The sequence below is a fragment of the Haliaeetus albicilla genome, chromosome 9, assembly GCF_947461875.1.
Source record: "Haliaeetus albicilla chromosome 9, bHalAlb1.1, whole genome shotgun sequence".
Lineage (NCBI taxonomy): Eukaryota > Metazoa > Chordata > Aves > Accipitriformes > Accipitridae > Haliaeetus > Haliaeetus albicilla.
The window spans coordinates 25,560,280-25,587,104 of NC_091491.1; the positions used below are offsets into that span (position 1 = coordinate 25,560,280).

Consider the following 26,825-nt stretch of genomic DNA (forward strand, 5'->3'; position numbering starts at 1 on the left):
TAAAGTATTAGCTTATATTCTTTCAGAACTGAAAGTCCTTAGAGATACTTGACGGAGATGCCTAAACCCAACATTTTTGTTGGAAAATAGGAGTTTTGTTCTGTGTTAAAGTGATAAACATAGATGTTGGAAAAACTAATTATTTAATTATACCAGAGTGCACAAAGTTGCAGCCTTTGTGATATACTGTATCTCTCTCCACAATAGATCAGTACTATTCACTCTGCCAGCAGCTTCTTAGATAGGCTGCAAACTCTTTCTTCTTAAACACATATTTCTGCCTTCTGAGAAGCTAAAATACTTAAGACCTGCTGTAATGAGTACTGAGCTCAGTCAGTACCATAAGACCAAAATCTTGCATTTAATCTCTGTGTTGACTAAGTCCTACAGCTTATGCCACAAGCTTTGCTCAAACAAAAGCAAAATGGGGCTGCAGATATCTGTAGTCCATAAAGAGGCAAAGCCAGTTTTGCAAGTCTGATGCTTATATTGAACTGAATTCCTTACTTGATGTCTCTGTCCTAATAGTCTTCCATGAAAAAAGGACCCTTAGTATTTTTAAAACAACTAGGTAACAACAGGAAAAGAATAGCTGCAACAATTATGCTACTTATAGAACATTTTATATGGCTTATTGTCTTCCTCAGGCAGCAATATTAACAAGTATGTTTGTGAAATGGATGTATATTTTATTTGTACTTCTCGCAATTCTTGCATTACATGGAAACAGTCTGTACTCTAGCTCTCTAGCCTTTTATTTGAATAATGATATTTTAAAATATACATTTGTTGCTCTACCTGGAAAAAAATCTATCCACAGTACTTGACGTTACTGCATGTTTTGCATTGACACACCTTTGTCCTACTTCAGGAACACTTGATCTGTAAGCCTAGATCCCTTTCTTAGGAAGAGAAGTGGGAAGAACTTGCGAGGCCTCTTCGTTTCTCAGGGAAGATGAATGACTGTGGAAAGCTGATCTGGCCAGTTGACACAATTTTCTAATACTCAGGGGCAATCCAGAAATAAGCTTATTACCACCCACAGACTACCACCCACTCTAATTTTTATCTTCTGGCAGAAAGCCAGTGAGATGGTTAATACTGCACTCCCTGTATTATTCTATATGGATTTCTGAATAAAAGTCAGCAGAAGATGGATGAGGAGGCAATGGGGAACACCACAGTCCATAAATTTGGGCTGCTTCAGTGCCCTTCTTTGGTGCCCTCCACAAAGGCTTTGCACCTTTGTGGCAGTTGTTTCTCAGCGCTCCAGCCCTGCTATGGGATTTCTTCCAAAGAGCTTCTGAATACAAATTTAGGGTTCACAGAATACTCAGAAAAAGCACTGTGCCCAAATAATTTGTTCTGAGAATGACAAAGGCTCATGAATGCTTCACATGAACACCAGTCTCTTCTTGGGGGCTGCTAGCTAATCTTGTTTACCAGTTGAATGACTCTGTGCTCAATAAATTTTATAACCTCCTGTCTCAGTGCAAAAAGATTCCTGCCACCATAACTAAATCTGAGACTAGATGGGGAAAATAATATATTTCATTTCCCAAAGAAACAATTTCCTATTAGTGTTATAAATGATTTTTTTTTTTTTTTTTTAAGAAATATTTTCAAATGTGGGAATACTGAGCCATTATAAGCTGGTTGGTAAAATCTAGGATCAAGCTCTTTTTTTTTTCTCTTTTCCAAAAATTACCATCCTCTGAGGCTTTTATGAAGACATAAAGAATTGAACATATAAATACATGCAAGTGCACACACACACACACACACATATATACATATATATATGACTTCAGATTTCATCTGATTCTAGATCTTCTCATCCTAAAGGGTTGAAGTTCTAATTACCTGTTAAGACATAACATTGACAGGAAACAATTCTCTTTAGCTCAAATAGCTTTTGCTGTAATAAGCAGTCTTGTTTCATTTCCTTAAAAATCACAGTAAATTTGTCTTTAGCCTTAATCACTTTAGAGCTTGCTTTCCCAAATATCAGACAGTTTCTGAGAAACCGGAATAGGCAGAAATTATCATGCAGAAACAAGCTTCAGAGCTTCAGAAATCCTTGGTACTACTCTTTGTCACAAGGACTTGCTGTGCACACCCAACATTTCAGAACAGCTAGGTCATAGCAGATGTATATTGTAGATGATAAACCCACGAAAAGAGCTGGGTAGTCCAAGCTTCACCTAGTTTTCCTCCTGTGGGATGTTAAATGACCCTTGATAGCTCTACCTTTCTTTCAGAGGATGTTTTTATCAGGAAGCAAATATTGGTGAAGCACCAACAGAAACAATAACTCTCCTGAACAAATGTTTCAGTCCGGTCAAGTCATAGTTGCCAAGCTTGGGTCACTCCAGGATGGTTTATAAATTGCAAGGCTTTATGGTACATATAATTTTTTGTATGCAGCTTTTCATAATAGACTTTGAAGTCAAAGGTAGAAATTATTACAGGAAAGTTTTGGACAGCATGGGATTTTTAAGTAACCTCAAGGAGATGAACAACATTAGTAGGATGATGTTTTCCCTGGGCCAGATTTTGGTCTCGTGTGCATAAGTAGTTCTGCACATGCACTTGAGAATGCAGCCAGAAATGCGAAGAAGGGTGCAATAGGCATAACATTTTTACTACTGGAGGCTGGAGAAAATAATTTGCAGCGATTTGGATCTGAAGAAGACAGGTGAGAAAAACAAAACCAAGTATACTTGAGTCCACGCAGCAGAAGCTGGCGGAGGTCGGCAATCCAAGGAATACAGTTTGGCCCCAAATCATCTGGTAAGCCTCTGGAAATTACTCTGAAAAGACAGTGCTATGGGAAATGGAGGCATGCAGGAACATGTGGGGGAGGCCTCTTTGCATATGGTCTGGTTTAACACATATCTGAACGGTGTTCAGGAGATGGAAGGTGACATTTGAGTAAGCGGTGGCAGGAATGAGGGGTAAACTTTGAATGAGTTTAAACTCTACCTTATGAAATGCAAGTTTCTGCATTAGGACCATTACAGACATACTATTGCTCAGAGCCTTCCCGTTAATACTTCTTTGGACGAAGGATAATTTGGGCCACCCCGCAATGCTGATCACAGTAGGGTTACACACACCTGCTATGCAAAAATGCATATATAGAAGCCATGTGAACTTTTGGGCATATTTCTTTGGTAACAGACAGCAATATTATCACATTCAAAGACAAACATACTGTAAGAGTGAATGTAATACCTCTTACAGCATCTTGTTATTGTAAGGCAATTCTCCCTGTTAACTAGGTGCATGTGTTTATATAAGCAAGTGGGAGTTTGCATATGTATTAAAACTTGCTGGGATAGTCATGCTTTTAAAGGAATATACTGAATTCCTTATAGTAAAATAACGTATGACTGTGATGATCAAAACTGTATAAGCTTGAAGGAGCTGTCCTAAATTAACAAGGCTAATTAATTAATCAAATGCAATGTGAGAACTGGTATTCCACAGAGATGTAAGTCTACCAGTACATTCTGATTGTTATTTTTGCATTTAAGCATATTTTCAAAATATACTAAGCTGGTCTGTACCAAAGGATAAGAAACCTAAACCTATACTTCAGCTGTCAGTCAGCATCCTTCTTTTATATAGCCTGCACTTTTAAGGCAAACAGTATCACTTGCCCAAATGTCCCCCTCCTATCTTGTACTTCTCTTCATTCTTATCTAATTGAGACAAGTTCTGGGCCAATCCCACTGACATACACTGTTAGAAATTTTGCTGAATTCAGCGAGGTTGCCTCTGATTTGCATTGGTACAATTGAAAGCAGAACTTGATTCATTGACCATACTTACATGTAACAGCTGCACACACTGCTGTATATCTGGTTCAGAGCAGGATCATCATACTCAGAAAATAATTCAGGATGAATTTGCATCGTGCACTAAATGTAAAATCAGCAGTAATTCATGGTTCTAAAAAAAAAATTTTCCACTCTCATCTAGAGACTCAGCCGTCAGCATTACTCAGTGCGTTGTGAATCAATGAACTAAATCAGCCTCTAGCAGAGTGTGGATTGGAAAAGTCACTCTTTCCCAGAGGAAAATATTGCATACGAGTTTAGTGTAACAGCTTCCTGCTCCCTGATTTAGATCATAAGAGATTAAAATACAGTAAATATCCATAACCGAGACAACATTAAAAAGGCTCTGCTCCACAAATGAAACATCTGCGTCTTCGAGGCTGATCATCTTAATTGCTTTGGTTAATTACTATTCATCAAAAAAGATATGGAAGTGGGACATACAGAATAAGATGAGATATCAAGGGGCACCTCTTCTGCATTTGTTCGGATTTGTGTGTGTAGTAACAGGCCACATCTCATATGGTTCCTGACAGGAGCCATTCATGCCAAATACAATTACTCAAAACTGCAAGTTAACTGTTTAAACTGTTCCCTTGCAGCAGGAACCCACAGTGTTTCACTCCACCACCAATTACACATCTAACTTAAAAATCAGTGTAACTAACAGAGGCTAAAAGAGAAGATAATGGCCTATTTTGGTAACTTTATCCTTTTTCACACAAGAAAAGAATGGTAACACATTTTTTAACAATGCTGTAAAGAAGCCCAAAACATCCTGCTGTTTGTCAGAAGTGTTGGCACAAGTGAGTCACTTTCAGTGTGCCAACAATCATAAAATCAACTCGTGTTACAATGAAAAGTTCAAATATAAGTGATCAGACAGGTGAAGCATCTCTAAATCATGTAGTAAAGGCTGGCCTTTAAAAGAGAGCAGTGCTTCTGAAGGTGACCAAGCTGGGACCATTTGTAAACACAATGGCGGCACTTCTTAGTGCTGTGCCACTGTCCTTCAGTCTTATATAAAATATACAACTCTGAGATTAAATGAAAATTTAAGATGTTCTCCCACACAATGGATTTTCTGCTTATTTCTGCTTATAGGAAGATTCCAATTGCATTCAGCAGCATTTTTTAAAAATCAGGTATTCTTTTGCAAATAAACAAACCCTTCGATCAAATGAAATATTGACGCTGTCTTTTAGCCATGTTGCGGTGAGCTGGAGAAGCCCAGTCTCAGCATATGCATCAGTCTATTGAGTTCTTTTTTATACCAATGATTTTACATTTAACAAAATTTCTGTAGACAGACAGTACTCACCCCCCACACCCACAGTGTGGTTTTCAGGATAAGGAAAATAAATCTTTATCTTCTACATGTTTTATCTTTCTCTCTCTCTGCTTGCATATATAAATACATACTGGTTTTATTTTGGGAAAAAAAAAAAAAAGAACAAAAGGAAAGCATTATTATTGCTAGTGAAAGGAAAAGAAAAAAAGTAAGAATTATGGGAAAACTGAATGAACTCTGAAGTTTTATAACATTTCTGTATTAGAACAAATGTTTTCTTGTCAACTCTAGAATTATGCCTGTAGGAGACAGTAGAGCTCTAAGGGTTATTGCAAAGTACCCCCTTCCCTTGGACTGTACTGCCATAACCTGGCCCTGGGGAGGAGGAATAAAAGGAAGCATCCGTGGTCTTCACCAGTGTATTCTCAGTTGTACTGAAATCACCTACATACATAAAATAATCTGTGATATATGACTTCTCCTAATGACATACATACACACACGGGCACCACTTCCTCCCCCCCCCCCGCATCCTCTAAATTAAATAACTACATATAAACCCATTCTGAGGCAACAAAAACAGCAACAGTCAAATCTATACTACATCCTGGGTTGCTGAAAACCTTCCAGTCAGATACTAGGGAAGGCAGAAAAGCTGTTTCATGAAGGACCCTCCATTGTATTGACCTGAAAGAAGCAAAGCTCTGGACCCTCAGGCTGGTTCCCGGAAACTTGCCACCTATTGAAGAGCAGTCCTAAAGGTATTCACACTACGGACTGATTTCATATTGTCAGATAATGAGGAAAAATAGAAATGTTCAGGGGGATTTTATTTCCCATATATGTATAATATACTTTGGGACCAGACAGGTATAGACCAGGCAGACAAAATTGCAAGATACCATCAAAGCACGCAGAATTTATTTTTCTGTATCAGTCCTTTTCTTTTTTAGGTATCAGCTGAATTTCTTTATTCCACAATAAAGACAAAAGCTAAAAAGCAAAGCTATAACCTGGGATATATCTGCCTTTGAATATAACATAAACTTAGAAGTTACCTTCTTACATGCTGTGACAGAGCTTCCCAAACTGCTTGCCGAACTGTTTGTGCTGCTGCCTTGGTGCTCTGGGACTTCATGCATCAGTGGAGATTCAAAGTTGCTGAAGAACAAAAAAGAAACAAACCCCCAAAAACCTTTCCAGTGACTCAGCTACATAGATAACTCAAATGATACCAAAATACAGTTCAGTAAAGAGATGTAACTTAACTTAGATTACAAGAAGCTGTCTATACTCTCCTTGCTGACATTACTGGTCTATTTATTACCTTAATTTTCCCTTTTTGGGAAAATCTTGGGAACTCTCCTGAGCTACATACTTTGGATATAAAATAGCAGACCAATGTCTTTTGAAGACCAGAGGATAGCATATAGCTGCCTATAATCATATCCACCTGTCTTGAATGACACTATAAAAAGTGGTGGTAGCTTGTTTTCATAAGCAGGCAGCTTGGAGCAGCGAATGAAATACTTGCTGCATTAATTCAGCTTGGTAGACAAAAGAAACGTTTGCTGCATTTTTACCTGCCTGGATAGAAGTAAAGGGGTAGTGACTAAAATTTAAAAAACACAACAGGAGTGGTTGAATTCCGTAATCTAGATGGAATAGCTTGATACATTGTAGGTTTAGAGCAAAGGTAAGTCATGCACATACTCTTGGGAGTCAGTTGTACACAACAGAACTGTTTTTACTTTGGGACTGTGCAGATGTGAAACACAAAACCATAAAAACAAGTTCCCCCAGCCAAGTTATTTGCATGCACAGCTGGTACCACCCCTCACACTTTTCTTTTGGAATAGTTCAGGCCAGTCTTGTAAGATCTCCCTCCATATAATCAAACTGTCGCAAGCTTAGTAAATCTTCTCTCTCTGGACATGATGTAATCTTAGTTAAAGACCATACAGTGCTAAAGGGATATTTCTCCAGAAATGTACTAGGGAAAGAGTATCCTACATGATCAAGTTCTGCTTCTCAAATTGGGTCTCTAGAGTGCTTTCAATTTATTGCAAATCATCTATGAGAAGATGTGGAACACATTGTGATAGACCATAACAAATGACCAGGTTACCATGGCTTAACTAATAATCTTTCATCAGTCACAATGAGATAACAGACCATGTGCAATTTCCGAGTATGCTCAATTAAAAACTAAAATGCATTTTTATAAGTCATTTTCACTGGACCTTAAGCCAATGTGTTAAGAGGAGGCTACTTTCACATTTTGCGCAAATCCACAGTGAAACATCAATAAGGCTACCTTTCTCTCAAAGATTCATATATGTATATTTCACTTGATACTGCTTAGGACCAATTATGAATATATCCGCTCCCATTGATAAGTAACTTTGTCAATATGAATTTTGCTGATGTGTGTGGTGCTATTCCATGATTATTAAAAAAAGTGTATGTGCTGGAATTAGAAGAGTGAATGAAAAATATAAAACTAACTTAGCATTTATTAATTGCTAATTGGGGGCAAGCTTCATGAATTGCACAGGAGGATTGAATACATATTCACAAGTGAGTCCAGTAGGTTAACTGACTTCACTTGAAAAGTGTGATACCACTTAATACTTTCTAAGATATCAGCATCATTTGTATGTAGAAAGGAGATTTTTGCCTGTTTACAAAATTCTATTCCATTGCTCATATTCTATAGATACAGGGTAATACTTCTGGGCAGTAATTTCTGTGGCATTTGACAAAGAAAATAGCTTTTTATAGGCCTCATACCGAGTTCTTTTAACAGAATGAAGGACATTAAACATATGAAGTCATTCTGGTTTTATATCTTCATTAAAAATAAGAAACTCATATTCAGAGGGTCAAATATTGTGTAAATTAAGTACCCTCCTTGATAAGTCCACATTTAAATGCAACTTCTGTACTAGGTACAACTCAGTACTCCCAGCAGAAGCTGTGCACTGCCTTGTTTTATAACATGCATCACTTCTGCAATCTAATAGTAAATTACAAATCAAGTCTGACCTGCAGGTTGAAGTACAAGGCCCATTGTTTTCTCCTGCTCTTCACTGAGAGGAAGACTGAGTGGCTTTGCCACTGCTTTGCCCTACAGGGAGTTGATATGCTGATAATGACTATTTGCTCTCTGTGTGCAGGGAACTGAACTTCCAGTATATAAAGTGTTGCTGAGTCTAAAAGCAACAAAGATGATAGTGTGGCCACTATCTGAAGACCTTTTTGGACCTTAATTAAACAGTAGAAATAGAATAGTACAATAAAGCCTAGCTGGAAAATATAGTTGAAGAGTCATATTCTGGAGTATTAACAAATTTGTGCTACCTCTGGGTGATATTCCAGTAAGGGGTAGCACATTACATGTTCCATACAGAAGTAAAGTTGTCTTCCTAGTCATATGGAAGGCACAAAGATTTGCAAAATCTTCTTAATTCTTTAAAATATGTGTTCTTTCCAAAACAAACCCTCATTTGTAAATATAGAAAAGCTTGTTAAAAGAAAGTGATGAGTGAAGTAAATGTAGAATGCCACTAAATGTTTTGAACGAGAAAAGGCTCCATCTCAGACTTAAGGTCAGATGGGCAACAACTGCCTTTGGTGTTACTGAAATCTGGTAAACCTAAATTCTCATCAGCTATCACAGTCCTCAGATCTGTATTTCACGTCCAGTTGATTATTCAGAGCACAGGTAAAATCAGCAACTGTGTTTCACAGAACAAGGGACAACGCATTTATGAGTATCTGTAACACTTTCAGAGCTTCTTTTTTATCTTAGGGTTCATGTTTCCTGTGCTGTAACTGTAGAGCAGAACCCTTATTCTCATGCTGGATTGCAGTTCAACTCTAACGTTGAGCTAGTGATATGAACTCCAGGCTCCCACTGTCTGCAAACAGATTTATGCAGTCAGGGTTCACAGTCACTGAAAAGTGGAATAATTTTAACAAAGAAATGCTAAATTATGAGCGCTACATTTGGAAACAGACTCCACAGTGTTTTCCTCAGTGAGTTTATGGGTACACAATTTCTAAAAGTAATATGGAGAAACACATACTCACACACCTTGGCCACCATTGATGGTCAGCTACATGAACACCTCTAAGTATCAAGTAAAGTAGATATGTGGTAGTACATACTAACTGATGGAAAAAATGAGCACCTAGCTGAGCTTCTTCAGGTTGGGCATCCAATGTCACAAGCCTGAGTCTTCCGTAAGTCAAGGAGGTGCAGCTTATGAGGTTCTGTCTATATACCTTCAGATTCACAGGTCTGTCTTTCAACATGGAACACAGGTTTGGCTTTTCAACATCTCTTTTTCAATTATCTCATCTCAGATCAACGTTTCAACTTCTCTTTCTTTATCCTGTGGACACCCTTTCTAAGCTTTAATTTTCAACGTGTATGTGATGTCTTAAGGGATCCTCCTTGGGCCATGCAGCTCTGCCACCTTCACTCTGTAGCAAAGCCAGTAAGATAAACCTACTTTTCATTAAGTCCCCAGGGAAAAACTATTCTATCTTTGAGAAGCTGCCTGCTCTCATTAGTTCCTCAACAGCAGGAAGCTGAAAGAAACTGCTGCAGAGATGTAGCCATCTCATCATCAAATGATAGCTCTGCATTCACGTACTGTACTCATTACTTCACATTAAGAGTTCACAGAAAGCACTAGTCTTTCCAGGCATCTGGCACAGATCAGAGCCTTTTTGCTACAAGGTAAAAGAAGCTGTTGAAGGTTTCAGGTCCTGATTCTCACTTTTGCTTGGCTCCCCTTGTTTATTATGTGATGGAGAATGCTTATCTGACTTAGATGTGCTCATCCGATTTAGAGCTATCATGGAAGGCCACAGGCATAACAAGGAATCTCTGTTAAAGGATGGCTCATTTTGGGATTTTTCCTTTGGTGTGAGAGATCCTAATTTACAATTCAGCATTTGAAACTGGGAACCTGGACCTATGACCCAGTGTTAAGAAGTACACCATTTTCACTTTAGTATTTCCTTAACAGAAGAGTCTCCACATTCACTTATTTGCCACCAGCTGCTGTCTTACTGATTCATGAATTATGACTGATACTTTTTTTCCTACAAGGCTAAATGCTCTCGAATTTCTTGGAAATTAGAGGACTGTAGTAAATAGCTATGAAGTTTATGGCACTAACTGTAATAAAAATACATCCTTTCTTATTGACCATAATGCAAAACAATTGCTTCTATTTTCCTACATTGAATAATTCAAAAATACTTACCTTGATGACTCCAGACTTAATCAAAAAACACAGCTGCTCCTAAAAATAATTATCATCTTTGCAGATGTGGCAGATGGTGCTGCATCAACTAAGAAAAGGTAATTTAAAGAATTCCCCAGGTTATCACTAAAGAAAACTAATCTTGTGAAACTATATCAGAAACTTCAATTTCCTACCATTTTTAACAAGCATAACCAGCTTCCAAAAACTTGCTGTTCGATAATCGTTCCTAAGGAGCAATTTCAATAAATAATAAGTGACCATTATATATATATTTTGAACCAATCCTATTACAGCTTAGTGCTTTTCACCTTTTCATTATGATTCCTAATCTCAGCATTTTGAACATACAAAACATACTGATCCATGAAAAAGATAATCTTGATGAAGGAAGCAAACTGAACGAACACAGTGAGGTTTCTCAGTGCAATTAACTCCAAGCTATAGTAAACTACATTTCTAATGTTTTGCTAATATTGTACTGAACACCATGAACAACAAAAAAAGGAATTAATCTCATTTTGAAATAGAAATATGAGACAAGTGAAAGCATGGCAAATACTTTAGCATATTCTTACCTTTACACTCAAAAATAAACCCAAAAGCTACTCAGAAGCTGAGGAAGGCAGCTAGCTTAATCCAGACCCTAAGCAAGCAGCAGTTTCGGAAGGCATGCAGCATTCAAACAGCATCCCTTAACTTCAAAGCCTTTTTGAAGTGGACAGACTAGTCACACTCTTTCCTCATGCTACCTGTCAGATTTTACAGTTTTAAAATTTACCTTTACATGTAAACAGGTCAACAAAGTCACTAGCAGTAAAATTTTTAGATGTAATAGTGTCAAAGTTACTATTTTAATCCATAGAATTGGGTTTTATTCAGTCTGGACCATGTGTATACTTCAATCAGAGCACAGATGGTTAGTCAAACAGACGCTCTATAAATACCTCAAACAAATGTCTTTCTGATTTTGCTATGGATTTGGAACCCATGTGCAGAGTATAATCACTGGCAATATCAGGGTCTGATCTTGTAAGGTATTCATAGACTTGTTTCAGTCTCCCTTGGCTGCTATTGACTGGGAACTGAAAATACTGAACACTTCCTGTCATTATCTGACCTGAGTTTCTGTACAGTCTAAAAGGTACAGGATTGGGTTGCTAGTTTTACAGATCAGTGCACTAAAAAGAGTAGAAATTTAAGTGCTTTATATTCAGATTGCTCATTTCATAACGTCTATTGGGTACTCTTGATTTACGTTTCATTTTTATCAGTGATACAGCTGCAAAAAGGCCATGTCTTTAGCTATGTGCTAATAAAAAACAGGAGCAAAGACAACCCATACTATGGTACACCACACAATAAAAAAGCCTTTTCCTTCTGTGTTCACAGAGTCCTGAATGCCCTTTATTCTGGTCCAAATTAAAAAAAAGCAAACAAATCTGGAAGCCTCTGCAAGCATTAGCAATGATCAGCCTTCTTTCAAATCCTCTTTCAAAAATATTATAAAAGAACAGACAAGTTTTACTGAAGAATAAATGTAAACCAAACTAACTAAATTTTACATGATCTACTTAGAAGTATTCCTTCCTTTATTTACTGATTGAATTCTTAAAGGAAAAATAACAAAGTTTTATGTATGAGTCTGACAAACTTCTCCACATTCAATAGTTACAGCAGGATATACTCAGATGAAAAAGTTGACAATCAAATCAAAGTGTTGGCAATCAGGAGCTGAATGACAGATGATGGTTAACTATATTTCGGTAGTTTACTGACAGACAGCCAACCCAATATAAACTGGGCTTCTACAGAGAGCTGACAGGCATCCTGCCTTTTTCCCACCTATCCCTGGATTTGAAATGCCTTTAGGACAATTCCAGGTGGACCTTTGTTATGCTGGTAGAATGGCTGCTTACTAAGGAAACCTGCTAGAAAGGACAGGCTTTGGACCTTTGCCAGAAGAGACTACAGAAAAGGCACATGAGGAACCATGAGATCTCCCCTGGTAGGGTGCATTAAGCAATGAAAGAAAATACCTAGAATGATACGTAGGATGCAGTATTGGTAACAATCATTTTTGAAGAGCTCCTGATTTGGAGGATTTTTAGAAGGTATAAAAAGAAGCCCTGGATCAACAACTAGGGACCAGACAAGGTCTGATGAGGAAGAATGACTGAACCTGGGAAAGATTAAGGAATAGACCCTTAAATTTGAGGAGGGCTAAAGGACTGCACCTTATGGAGATGGACTGAAAGATAGGCAAGACTGCTTTTCTGCCCTAAAAGCAGGGAGTCTATACTCAGCTCTGGAGTCCCAGCTAGGTGGGAAACTAAGACACTGTTGAGGATTTGACTGCAGGAAAGATAAGAAATCTTGTTAAAGGAAGGATTCTTCAAACTAATTAGTCTGTATGTACATGACTTAGTGGCAGTGCTGATCATTAAGATGATTTTAGAGATATACAGACTGAATTCACTATATCCAGGCACAGGTATTACAGAAACAACAGAATAAGCCAGTTTAATTTTCTCTACATCAAAGCAATAAGCTTGCTACTATTTAAGCCTACTAAGTCAGCAAGAAGCAATAAAAAATCAGAAATAGTCTTAAAAAGATGTCCCACAAAAAATTCCTTATTCACTTAGCATATGTAGGTGTACTGTACAATAGCACTTGTCCTCCTGCCATAGAAAGGAGGACCTAAGAGGAAACACTTGTTTTTCCTCTCAAACAAGAATGTTCATGATTGTATTTATTAAGCAACTTATATTATTACTGCACTTTTGATGGCAATGCCTATTCTTGATTTAATGTTGTTGGTGCAGTACAGAATAATATTCCAAGTGTGTGATGTTATCTGATCTGACTTCTTTTAAAGATAATGGAAAAAACATTGTGACACAGTTGGAATCTGCTGAAATATGGTCCAAGTTAAATACATAACAAATGTGCGAGCAGCTCCCACAGATTTCAACTAGAAATGGAAATTCTCAGCAGATGAAGTCAAAGATGTTGTAAATTAGGCTTTCATGCCATAAGCCACTGGGTAACTTTAAAAAGTCTGATTTAAATGTTTCTTGTATCTAACAAACAAGTTGTGTTCTCTGACTGCTCCTCTCATCCTTTTGCTATGCACACTGTCAAGTGGGCATTTCAGGAGAACCAGTGGAACATGACATAGCAAGAAACCAGTGATTTCATGTGGAGGATATTAATCTTGGCTTAACTAGTTTGTTAAGTAATTTTTGGCATCTTGTTTATATTATATAGCCAAACTTCACAGTCAAGCTTCTCAATCAGCTTCTGCCATCGACCCATGCAGTGCGGTTTTGATTCCGAGTATTAGAGCAACAAGAATCAAATACTGACAAAACAGGCCTCAAAGTGTAACATGTGCAATCAAGTATTTCACTGTCTGACAACTTTTCTTAAAGGTTACCTTTTAAAGATCTCAAATCTACTCTATAAAAGCTTTTCATTAATTAAATTCAAGACAGATACTAAGTATTTCTGAAAGGAAGAGAAATGTGACAAAGATGCTCGTAACTTAGAAGTAAATGTGTATGTCATGATTTTATTTGAATAGAAAATGCATGTAGCTAATCAAAACTTGCTAGCTGTTCCAGTGTTTTCCTTTTTAGATTGATTACAAATCAAATAGACTGAAAAAGTGTAATTGAAATGTGGTAGGTACTCAGGACTATGTGCGTGATAGGAAGGTGAACATTGCTTTCATGTTTTGAATGGCGTGTTTCTAATGTTCGACAGAATTTCTGGAATTCTTTGTACCAGGTCTCCTCAGAAATAATAAATCAAATAATAAATCTGGCTTTGGAAATCTGAGATTAAGAAGGGGCTGACTTGTCCCCAGATATTTAAGGGAGAAGCTTGGGAATTTCCTAGTGTCACAGAATCACTTTCAGCTACTTTAAAAAAGGTAAAGGGCAAAGCTGTTAATGAAAAGGAACTGGTGAAACTGGAAAACCAAATTTTTAAACACAGAATCTGAATTATGGAACAGCTTGGGGTCTTGGAAAAAAAAAGTATATGTATGACCAGCCGAGAGGCCATAATATCATGCTGTAGTGTTCTTTATTACAAATCATGAGATCGTAGAATTGACTTCAGCACAGTGTAGTTGAAGAAGCAGTTTTCCGTATCACAGAAGTTAATGTTTCTGAATGCTAAAGGAAATTATAACAAAATATTTATTCCAAAAGCCTGAAGACTCTTCAGCCACCAGTAAGCCACAGAACTAATCAGTAAAGCGTAAGAACCTCCTTTTTATTTTCTTTTTTTTTTTTCTTTTTGGGGGGCATTTCTGAGATATATGTCAAACAGAGTAGAGGGAGAAAGAATAGAGTGAGGTGATCCTATTATCAGGAATCTGTGTGGCATACAAGTAGCTGAACTGGTGTTATGACAAGCTTTTTATAACACAGCAACAGTGCTACTGCAGAATGATCTCTCCTACCACCAAATAACCATGCTACCCTGTGTGGTTGTTCTAATTCATAAAGGAGGCAGTGTGTTAAATTGAATGGTCAGATTACCCTCATTCCCAACATAACGGTGGCTTGCAGATATTCTGGCAAGCAACAAAAGACATTTTGATCTTCTGTTTGGCAGAACAGAATATCTAAGCAGGTATTTTGAACCCACCTGCTTGAATTCCTCCCTTCCGCCTGCCCCCGAGAGAACCATCTTTGCTGTGAGCAAAGATGGAAGCTTTGGTAGATATTCTTCCATGGAGAGTCTACCCTTCTTCCTCAGTTCTCAGAAATAAAGTTACCCAATTGTAAAATCATTTCTACAGCTGTAAAAATGAAAGCAATTCATAGTCCACTGTCATTCATTTCCTTGGACAGGAAGCTTCACCAACTTATTTATATATTAAAAAATTGGTCAAAACTACTCTATGGAGTTGTGATGTTGGTCCCTACTAAACTCAGTTTGATTATGGTAAATATTTTACTTTAACAGTATCTAAAGTACTTTCAAAAGTACCTGCCTATGTATTATTTCTTCAACTCTATTCTGGTTTCCAACCCTTTTTATTTGAAAGAAAGCCAAATTGGTTTAGATACCTGCTAAATCTTTCGAAATGTTCTTTAGGATTATAATAGTGTTCAGAAACCAATACGTTTTTACGTTAACTAGTGATACCAGAAAAGTAAAACAATAGTCTAAAAATAAGTCTAAAAATAGTCTAAAAATTCACCTAAAATATTCACAGAAATTTCCTGTTCTCTTTAATCCAGTATTGTTTCTATGACCACCTGCAGTTACATTCATAAACTATCTAGTTAAAATGTCAGGGTACATTCTGAAGTTATTTTAATGCCAAAGAATACATTCTGTCATTGCTTATTCACAATACATTTTAACATAATTTACATGCCTGAAATATTCCTGAACAATTCTGATTTGCTACTAATATCCCAAAGGAACACAAATCTTATCAACTTTGATGCTAATTTAATACATCAATAAATAGCAATCTGTGATAACTTACAGAAAGCAAGGCCTCAAAACCCACTTGTTTTCTTTAAAAAGCATAATAACATTGTCAGAGATGTGAAAAAATGAAGCTGCCTCTAATTACCATGGCTTCTAATATGATAAAACATTCTTTTGTATAATTCTGTCAAGAAACTACAAGCATTGTCTTTGGTTTAGCTTGCTTGAATTTGTGAAACTTTTTTCCATGGACTGTAATGTGTTTAACAGGATTGAGTGGTAGCTATAAAGGCAACATTCTCAATTTTTTCCTAGCTTATACCAGCATAAGGAAAGCATGAGATTTTAGTCCAAGAAATTGTGATTGAGGTTTTTTTTTTTTTAGCAAGATGAATCCTTCTTCTTTCTACCCCCTAAAATCTACTGCCTTACTAACTATCTATAAGGAACATAGGACATTATCTCTGGGAGTCGAAAGGTGAATCAGATCAATGCGTTATTGATTTAATCTAAATTTTTTCTTTGGTGGCATGATGTAGATAAACCGCAGATCTTCAGCCACTGCTTTGCAATGAACTGCAGAGTAACTATGAAACTATTGTGATAACTGGGCTTGAAATGCTTAATTTGTTCTTGCTGGGATGCACAAGGTCCAGCAGGACTATCTGCACCACCGACTGAGCTTGTTAAGCTCTCATATAACCTTATCATTACCCACAGTGTGATTATGTGAGTACTTGCTAAATTAGTATTCTTGCATTTACACGTAATGCGAAAATATAGACCAGACTATGTGTAGACATGGATTTTCAGTTATCTGCTCAGAAATCAAGAGGTGATTTGGTTGCAGAGAATCTAAGAAAGATTAAATTGATGCCGCTTGCTCTTTTTCATGCTTGGTCCTTGCAGATAGAAGCGTTTCTATTAGTTGTTAGTTCAGATACAGACAAGTTCACTTGCACCACAGTCTAGGAATGATCCTACAATAACTTAAGTGAAGCTGACCATGTAGTTGGATCACACATGATGAACAAAAAAGGTGTCTAAATTAACCGTCTGTATCACAACCATTAGTTTGTGCAGGCTTCTTTTGAAAAAATAAAAATAATATGGCAGCATGAAATTTTTGTATTTTGTAATGCATCCAAAACTGCAAAATGACCATAACTCACAGTACAAATGATGCTGAAGGTGTTCATTGTCTCTGGGGCAGGGATATTGCCCTGCTTCAGCAGAGCCCAGCAGCAGCCACGGTCTTCCTATTAACTTCATTAAGAGTAGAGATTGCCTCTTGTTTCATGTCTTGGGTGTGTTTAAGTTTTACCCTGATCAGCACTGCAAGGTTTAAGTTCTTTTGATTCAAAGGAACAAAAAAGATGTATGCACTTAAATCCAGGTTTTGCAAAATTACTACTGTTTTATTAGAGGGGAATCACTGTAGCAACTTCACTTGGAGAAAGTTTGAAAGAGAAGTCTAGTTCTGTGTATCCAAAAGTAATCCATGCCAAAGGAAACCTGGTCCTATGGCCTCTTTTTTATGTTTTTAATTACTGGATTTGGATTATTATTCCTATTTGTATCATGTGTTTATTGTCCATCTCTGTTTTTTGAGTAGTTACTCAATTATTTTTCTAATACCTGATACCTTAAAAGCCATGCCTTCTGAATCAGAAAATCATCTGTTGCATGCAGCAAATATGTGCTTACCTATGAATTAATTTTCCTCATATTAAATAAAAATCCGCTGCTAATGGTAGTACCCAAAGACACCTCTCTCTTACACTCGGATGCACTGTTCCATAACGTACAGTATTGATTTCCGTAATCTTAGAAATATGGCTGTACTTTTTAAAGTATCAAAACTTTGTATTTGGTAACTATATTAACGTTTAAATTACATCATGGAAACCACTGATACAGTTCATATATGCTACTTACTTTTAAGAATGTGAATAATTGGACCATTGGATTTCACTAAATTTATGGCATATATTATGCTTAGGATTGACTTTATTGGCAGGTACAATGTGACCATTTAACTAAGCTCCTTAATAGCAGTGCTATCACTTCTGTATTTTTACACATTCAAGAAACAATTATTTTTTTCTGAGGGGAGGGTCTTATTCCAGAATTTGTGTGAGGATGATGGGTTTTTCATTTCAATATCACAGCATGCAAATCTTTTCCATTTAAAAATAAATCAGCTGTTCATTTTTATTCGGTGTCTACAATGGTAATACACATTTTTTCACTGAGAAGGAAGATACTGCCTTGACAAAATAGAAGAGGAACAATCTATAAGCACATTGTTGAACTGTTACCCTGCTGATTTGATCTCTTCCCTTTTCAAATTGAAATAGCATAGATAGTTATAAATGAATCTTAGGGGAAAAGGATTTGGTCCTAATTTAAACACAGTTCTGAAAACTAAGAGACACCTCTTCTTTCTCCGTTTAATATTCTGAAGATCCACTGCATGTAATGAACAGCTCCACTGCTGGTGCAGAAGCACTATGCCTGGTATATGAAATTCTGATAACTATGCAGTCTCACAAGGACCACCTAAGTTTTTCATTGCTGAAAGAAAATACAAGTCCAGTCTTATGGGACATTCTAAGTAAACTGAGCCTTTGCTGAAGTGAAACTACAGTACCCAAGTAATTTAGGATTACTGCACAGACGAGCACTGCAGCCCCCCTGTCCTGCTGAACACTTGTACTTTTACAACAGTTCTGTCTGTGGGCTGAACGGTTACACTCAAGCTTTCTGGACTTACCTAGTCCATACACCCTGTGAGGCCACTTCAGCAAGAACATGACCTCCATGCAAGAAAAAAAATCTACAAATCTAACCGGTTACATAGCTGCCACTAGGTAACTAATTCTATACAATGTCCTACCACATGAGTGTCTGGTGTGTGTTTGGGAAAGCCAGTCATGGAAGTTAAACTATTCTCCAAGTCTAGGCCTCCTAAACTCAGTGCATCTTTCTGTTTAAAAAATTTTAACTGTAACACAAATATGTCTTAATTCAATGAAATCCAGTTTTTCAGCAGTTCATATAATAAATCAAAATTTTTCCAGAAAACAAAAAACTCCTGTAATACTCAGAAGCTGGTTACTGCAAGTGCATGGACCCAGCTCAGAATAGACTGTAGAAGATAGATCCTAGTCTTAAAAGTGACCACTTAGGGCTATACAGGGCTTGTTGACCAGTTATGAATAGCTGGGAAATGTGCACTGCCACATCAGGTTCTGTGTTAGAATTTTTTAAAAAGTCCTTTTTCTTTCAGCTATAAATTACATTTAATCAAGATTTAGAAAGGAAACTTTCTTAAGTCGCAGTCAAGAATAATTAGATATATAACAAATTGTGATGCCACAACCAAGAGAAAACATAGCTTTGATAAAAAAACCCACTGACTACCTATTATGTGTCACGGGCATTGGCAGCAGCCAGATATTTAATAATAATCAAGCAAGTCTTGAAGTGAAGAAAATTAATGAGGGAAACTAAAGAGATTAATGAAAATAATCCAAGGTTGACAAGACTAAAAAAGGAGGTTTAAAATTCACACTAGGCACCACACAAATCCTAGCAATTGTAGTATTAATCTGCACCTACTAAATTTGTACTTGTTATTAACAGAAAAACAGAAATATCCAGTATAAGTTTTCCCTCTGTTTTCAGTGAAGCAGGAGAAAGGGAAGGTGTACTGTACATGCAGTCTGAAGCACTATCTAATCCATTGATAAGCAAAGAGGTGGTTAAAAATTTAGGAAACAATCCCCACAAGTTTCTGACACTGAGCTCCTGGTACGTGTAAAGTGTTTCAAAGTGCATTGTCTCTACTGGTGCTAGGCAGGCTTTCCCTTCCTGCTCTTCCCCAGAGATCACAGCCAGCACCACCAGGACCCTGCACAACATGCAGGGAGAGCGGGAGCTGCTGCTGCATTTTGTCCAGTGAGTTGGTAATTAAAGCTATTGTTTTGATGTAGAAGTTTAATTCATTTTTCTTCTGAGAGAAAACTAAAACTGCCTTTTCCACTTCTGGGTGAATGCTCAAAACTACTTGGCTATTAGCGCTTGTGTTTCTGGTCATTCATACTGAAACTCTTTCCCCATTGTTAAATAACTGAATACTGTCCCTGAGAGACAGCTGCGGCATTCCAGCCGAGCTTGAATGAATGCGATATAGAGCAGTGTTCTTGAAGGGACCCCTGGAGTGACCACTGCCAGCATCGCTGTGATCCCAGGTTGGTTGGTATCCTCACTGGAGTGAGCTCTCTCAGCCTCTTATCTGCCTGTTCCTGCTCCTCAGCAGCTCTAGCACACAAGACGCTCCTGTATGAATATGGGACTTACTGTTCTGACCTCTGGCTGTTCAGGTGCCAATCATGGCTTAAAATACTGTTCTTTAGAGGGTGCTCTAATTTACAATGTTTGTAGACCCAAGCCGTTAGGGAATGACAGCTGCATGAGGGAGTGACCTGAAGCAGGTTTTAGCGCTAGGGTTCATTATGCACAGTGCAGACAAAGGCTCCCACCAGCCTAAACACGCCTCCCTCCCTCCTACTCAGGGTGTAGCCTAACAAACTACATGTTACAAGAAGGAGTAAAGTAATTAACATAGGGCTGAGGAAGGAGATGGCAAAACCCTGCTAACCTAATAATTGTGCTTACAATGATTACTGGAAGGAGGTCATAGCCTAAATCATATACAAAAGGAACAGCATAGCAACGAATTCTGGACATAACAAACCACCACTGATACTTGTTAGGGTTTCTCAAGTCAGTGCTAGGGGAAGGACATTTGAAGAAAGAGAGGACTGGGCGATGAAGAAGGGTTGGTACACACAGGCAGAACTGTGAACAGAGTGACCGACACTATTACAGGCACTGCAGTCAGAAAGGGGAGAAGTGATGTACAGGAGCAGAGCAGGAACTGAAGGAGGAGATTAATAGATGTTTTCAGGAAAAGAAGTGTGAAGTTCATATGGGAGGCTAGGGTAACATGGATTAAAGAATTCAAAACAGATGAGATTGGTAAAATAAAAGAAGAAGTGGAGATGCAAGTCTTGAAATAAGCAGTAGGTTTTTGTCACTATAGTGCATACTGGGTTAGTGAAACAAAGCATGGAAATTATATAGTTAATTTCTTCACTACTTCTGCAAGTCCTCCTCCTCCTGTCACCCGCAGTCCTATTCCTCAAGGGATCAGATTCCTCATCCACGGGCTTATGACCTTTGACAATTTAAGTTCCTTATGGTTTTAGCTGAATTTTTTCTCCCCTTACCTCACTGAAGGAAAACATCTCTGAGAATTGTTGCCTGTGTTTGACAACATAGGTTAGCCAGGTTAATGAACTGTTTAAAGTAATTCTCCATGAAAACAGGATGCAGCATGTCATTTCAAGAATTCCCACCACTGACAATCAAACTGACATTGTAAGAAGGTAGTGAATATCCAATATGATCACATCACATTAGACAAATTTTCTGGCCACTCCACTCAAAGCGTCTGGTAAATTCATCTGCTAATTTGCAAATGAAAAGCATACCCAGCAAGTATTAAACAGATTTCTCTGGTTGGGCTACAGTACTGGTTCTGCACGAGTGCAGAAAAACAAATTTCATCCTCATATGTGACACCAGCTACTGTTCTAATGCATGCAGTTGTCTTGATAATGAAAGTTCTGACATTACACTCTTGTTCAGGTGATTTCTTCATTTGCCCTCTTTTATTTAAATAAGATTTGTAATACATTTGTTTCTCTTTTACTCACAGAGGTGGAAAAATACAGAGAACAAATCTGTGTGCTATGTGGTCAGTCTCACCAAATACCACCCATCACCCCCTGAGTAGTTGGCTTTGCTTATTTCATTCCACGCATCACTGACAATTGTTCAAAATAAATTCTTAGTACTAATTCCTGTTGGCTTATGTGCTGCTGTTCTGGTTTGGTTTGTTTGTTTGGGTTTTTTTTTTAGTTTTTTTATTATTATTATTCTTTAATGATTTCTTCAAAGAAACTGTTATCTCTGGCTTAGTCCCATGACTGTTGAACTTCATAATTTGAGTCTTTGCCTGCAATTTTGTCTCTTTAAAGGATCAAAGTTTTATTTCACTCATTCCTAAAAGCATCTTAGTACAAAGCCACAAAATCTATCTTCTCTGTTATACAAGAGCTGGGCTGCTTTGCTGGGCCATAGGAGCAGCTGTCAGCTGAAATCTGTGACATTAGTGTTACTGTATAAGTTACCAATGGCAATGAGTGCGTACCACATGCCTACTAGTTGTAATAAAGGTCTGATACAGCTGCAGCTTTTTGGATCTCTTCTTAGTTTTGAATATCTTAACTTACCTCTTTGCATCTGTGGTCAGCCCTAGCATATTCATAAAATGTAAAAAATGTTTGGTGTCCAACAAGACCCTACAAACCAGAAAGGTTTTTCTTAGCCATTCTCTGTGCTCTATGTGCCTAAGTTTTCTGCCATGCCAAGTATTATTAAGATGTAGCAAAGATATTTAATTTCATGTTGGTGATACAAAACTTTTTGTACTACATGGAGAGTAAGTTTTTCAGAAATAGCCAGATGTCCTTTGGGCTTGCCTTTTCACTGTTTAAAATATAAAACCTGCTACTTCTCATCTCTGTTGGGTGGATATCCATTTTAATTCTTTTGAATTACTGTTCAGTCTAATGTTGCTTCTAAGCCCCAGTGCTGCTTCTAATTCTGAATTGAAGAACACTTACTATCCCTCCTTTTCTTTCTAGTATTTGCACAAAAGGTGTGTTGAAAGCATGTGCCAGTCCAAAGATTTGTCTGAAGACTCTTATTTGTCAGCTAAGACAGATATACAAGGTTGGCCAAAAATTGCGTATGTGTATAGGTCTAGTTTCATAAACTTGAGCAGAGAAACTGCAGTTTTACCAAAAGGGGTGGTTGTATCTCCTTAGGCAGCTGTGCAACAGCATCCCAAATAGTCACTGGCTTACACAGGGGACAGAAGCACAGAAGTTCCTGGCTCATTTGTAAAAAATTCAAGTAATTTTTTTCTTGCCTCTCACCTGAAGAGGCAAAGTACAAGCTGGTATGTTTAAGGTCTTAATGCAGTTTTGTTTTTCCACCATTACAAAACAATAAATCGTTATAGATCACAGTTCCAGCTTCCCAACTGTGATCTGCAACAAAAATGCCTTTTAGCTGCTTGAAGAAAAAGTGACAGCTACCAGTTCTGTGCAGTTCTCTGCAGCTGCTCAACTGATCCCCAGGGTAAGCGTTCACTGCAAGAAGCTACTGCCAGAAATGTTAATTTATCAGTGGATGCCCAAAGGCCACTACCCTGCTCTGCTCTGCTCCACAGTGGCTGCAGGCATCCAGACCCATGGCTTATGTTTCTGCCTTCAGATACAGAAGACAAAGCAAGGGAAGGTATTGAACAGGAATGCACCCTGAGTTTATCCTGAACTCAGGCAGTGATTGTAGTGTGTGACAGGAAGTCAGCAAGGTGGGCAGAGCCGCGGCCTTGGTTTAGGAAGTTAGGTGTAGGTGAGTAAGATCAGGCATGAATAGCCACAGAAACAGGCCAATGCCTGAAATGATTCTGTAGGGAAGAAGCAAAATACTATTTGATTTATAACAGTTTGACAGTGAAACCTTTCTTTGGTAAGGCCTGTAAATGCTAACATTCATTGTTCATATTTCTTGACAGCTGTTGTAACTAGCCCCCAGTTAAAGTTGCCCAAATGTTGTATGGTGGGCATGATGAGCTAAAGGTGTATGAGGACAAGTTTTCTGTCCCATGGCTTCCTAGGTGTGCTTTTTCCCTAAGGTTTCCTGGTGAAGACAGGAATGCCCTGAATAAATTACTCACTGTTCTGGTTACCTTCTTTCCTGGAGTCCTCTGACCCTTATTCACAGACAGAAAGTATGACGTTTACATGGTTGTTCAGCAAAGAAAGGGTTACCTTGATTAACAACTAACAAGCTGCTGTCAACATACCAGCTGCAGGAGAAAAAAGAGATGAAAAAGAGAACTGTAGTTCTTGGTGTGTGGAATTCTGACTTGCTTAAGCTACAGGAAGAAAATCTATCACACTTCAGGAGGAAGAAAGAGGTACATTGCACACAGGAGCAAGGTAAGCCTTGCTCTTGTTACAGAAATAGAGAATGTTTTCTGGGCAACAGGCCTAGCCAGGGTGAATAGATGACCAGATGGCAGAGCTCTGGAGTGGAGTAGGACTGGTTTCCTCAGTTTTATGCAGTGATGAAAAGCCTAGCAACAATTGTGTGGAGTTGGAAGGTGGTTGTATGCCTATGAGGAGGTAAATGTGTAACAATGAAAGCAAGATCATAAGCAAGGAAAGCAGCAGCTTGTCTAATTCTTAGTATCTTTAAGGCTGTCTCTTTGGAATACCTATTTTATCCTGATGCAGGCTACTGGGGTCAATATTGCATTCTACCCAATTTTTCTTGTAGAGCGTGAAATATAGAATGTGAGATCAGATAACCTAAAAGTCTCTCTGGCTTTAAACTCTGAGTCCCTCTCACTTTCAGATTGTGGCTTCCCATAAAATACTAAAGTTTGTACAATCACCTTGGTATTTAGTTGTATACAAAATTACTAGCCATGATTAACAAAACAAAACAAAAAGCTAAATCTTGCTCGTTTCACCCTGAAATGCCAAGGGAAAAATCGGGAAGGGCTATTTCTAGATCAGGCAATTCAGATCAAAGTGCGAAAACATCAACCTTTTGTCAGTAAAAGTCTACTGATATGAAATGCTATTTAGTCAACTCTCTCTGAGGGGTTGCTTTAAAGCTTTTTGTTTCCTTCAAGTAAATAAAAGCAATTTCTCCTGCAAGTAATTATCACCCACTTAAGTGTCGTTGTCCCTCCCTTCCCCAACCAGTGTCTCTCGAGTATTCAGGTAGTTATATGTCGTTTCACTGCCTTCCTTTCAAGGCTGTGTTTTCTCCAAACTTTATTTCTATCATTTTTACCCCTCATCTCTCATTGGGACGCTGCACTGGAAGCGACTACAACAAAACAAATTGTAATAATTTGCAACACATGCTTTTTATCTCTCATAGTCTGTATCATACTTAAATGGTACAATTTCTATAATACTTTTCTCCGCCTGCTATCATCAAAATGCAATTTACTTGTGATTGTTGAAAATTATGCTTAACCGCGTCTCGCATCTCCAGTAGGCTACTCCTACCTGTGCATCAATTTCTGTCTTGAAGGAAGTTTTGCCCTAATTTGTTGTTCATAAAAGCTATAAATACATGTTTGGTGGAGCTGGGATAATAAAAGTGATTTTTAGGTTTTTCTTTCATTGTGAAAGAATCTGATTTACTAGCTAGCGTGCATGCGTCGGAGCGATTTAAGCATAATATCCTAAAGGTATTTTATTAAGCACTAGCTAACTGGACGACTCTCAAGACGCTATGGTATGAAAACCAGCTGTTACAGCAAAATTAGATGACAAAATCTATATGGGGGGCGGGGGGGGGGTGTCGATTATTAAGAAAAGCCCTTTAATTCCTGCTTTTCGTGTAAGAGCAAAGCCGCGGCGGCTGACCGCCACCTGGCAGGTAGCGGCGCACCCCCAGCCCCTCGGCAGCCGCGGAGGAATTCTCAGTGCCCGCGCCGGCTGCTCCCTCCGCTCCCAGGCCCCGGCCGGCCGCTCCCGCCGGCAGCGGCTCCGCACGGCCGGCCGCCCGCCACCCGCCTTCCCCGCGGGCACCGCAGAAGCGAAGCCCGGCCGCCGTGTCCCCGCTCCTCCGTGACCGCCCTCGGGCGCGGGGCGACCCCCTTCCCTGCGGGCTCCCGACTGCCGTGCCGTGGTGAGCCCAGGCGGGGGCCCTCGGCACCGGGGCGGCGGGCGCCCAGCGCGGCTCCTCACCGGGAGGGCACCCGGCGGGCGCCCGCAGCCGTTACTCACCGGGCAGGCGGCGGGGACCCGCGGGCGCCCAGCGCCGCTCCTCACCGGGCGGGGGCGGGCGGCTCCCGGAGCCGTTACTCACCGCGGGCGGCGGCAGCCCCTCGCGACGCGGCGCAGCCCCACGCGCGCGGGCGGCGGCGGCGGCGGCGCGCGGGGAGGGGCGGGGGCGCGGGCCCTACCTGGGCGCGGCGGGCGGGGGTCGGCCGGGCTCGGCGGCGGGCCGGGGGCGGCCGGCCATGGCGGGCGCGGCGGCGGGACCCTCCGCTCCGGCGGTGTTGGAGCAGCAATAGCGCGGCCCCGGCGGCGGGACCCTCCGCTCCGGCGGTGTTGGAGCAGCAATAGCGCGGCCCCGGCGCGCTGCGGCGCGGCGCCTCCCGGCCCTGCCCTCTGCCTCACTCCTCCCCTACCCGCCCCGGCCGCCTCCCTCGTCCCTCCCTCACGGCCGGGCCCCGCGGTGGCGGCGGGCCGGGGGCTTGCGCTCCCCGGGGCGGCGGTCAGCGCGGCTCCCCGCCCGGGGCGGGGCCGAAAGCGGCACCTCGGGCAGGGCTTGCCCGGGCGAGCGGCGGTCACCCTCGGCAGCGCCGTCCCCGGGACTCTTCACACCTGCAAAGCGCCGTCTGGCAGCGGGTGCCAAGCCGGAACGTGAGGGGAGGCAGGAGGCGGCTGCTCGGGGTTATTTCGGTTTCGCTGAAGCGATGTAGAGGGCGGCGCCGAGGGCAGGACGCCTGAAGAAGTTGCTGGTGTTGCGCTCTGTTTGGCGGTGTGGGAACTGGGACGTGACAACGAGGTGTTGGGCGACCCAGCAAGAAACCGGCAATCGTTGCTGACTCCTCGTTATGAGCGTCGTGATGTTCTCAAGGCCCCAGCCCCGTAAACCATGCGATTTGAATGACGCGGGTTTCTTTCTTGCTGCCTTAGATGAGAGACGAGAATTTAGACAAGGAGCCTACTTAGTTAGCTACAACTTATGTCTTGTGTTGAGCTCCTT

At 39.7% G+C, this 26,825-nt stretch overlaps 1 protein-coding gene across 5 annotated transcripts in view; it reads right to left on the reverse strand.

The window, feature by feature from the left end:
* The window catches only part of SPHKAP (SPHK1 interactor, AKAP domain containing), a 76,148-nt gene extending 50,036 nt beyond the window's left edge, over positions 1-26,112 (reverse strand). For 4 of the 5 annotated variants that reach the window (XM_069792175.1, XM_069792174.1, XM_069792172.1 and 1 more), the window contains exons 1-2: positions 26,017-26,112; positions 6,195-6,297 (exon numbers count right to left, since the gene is read on the reverse strand). In XM_069792175.1, the coding sequence (XP_069648276.1) occupies positions 6,195-6,297; positions 26,017-26,075 (162 nt within the window). In that variant the 5' untranslated portion in view covers positions 26,076-26,112. Of the gene's footprint in view, positions 1-6,194; positions 6,298-25,837; positions 25,956-26,016 lie in introns of those variants that run through there. The other variant, XM_069792173.1, reaches the window with a different exon arrangement.
* Between the last annotated feature and the right edge of the window lie 713 nt (positions 26,113-26,825).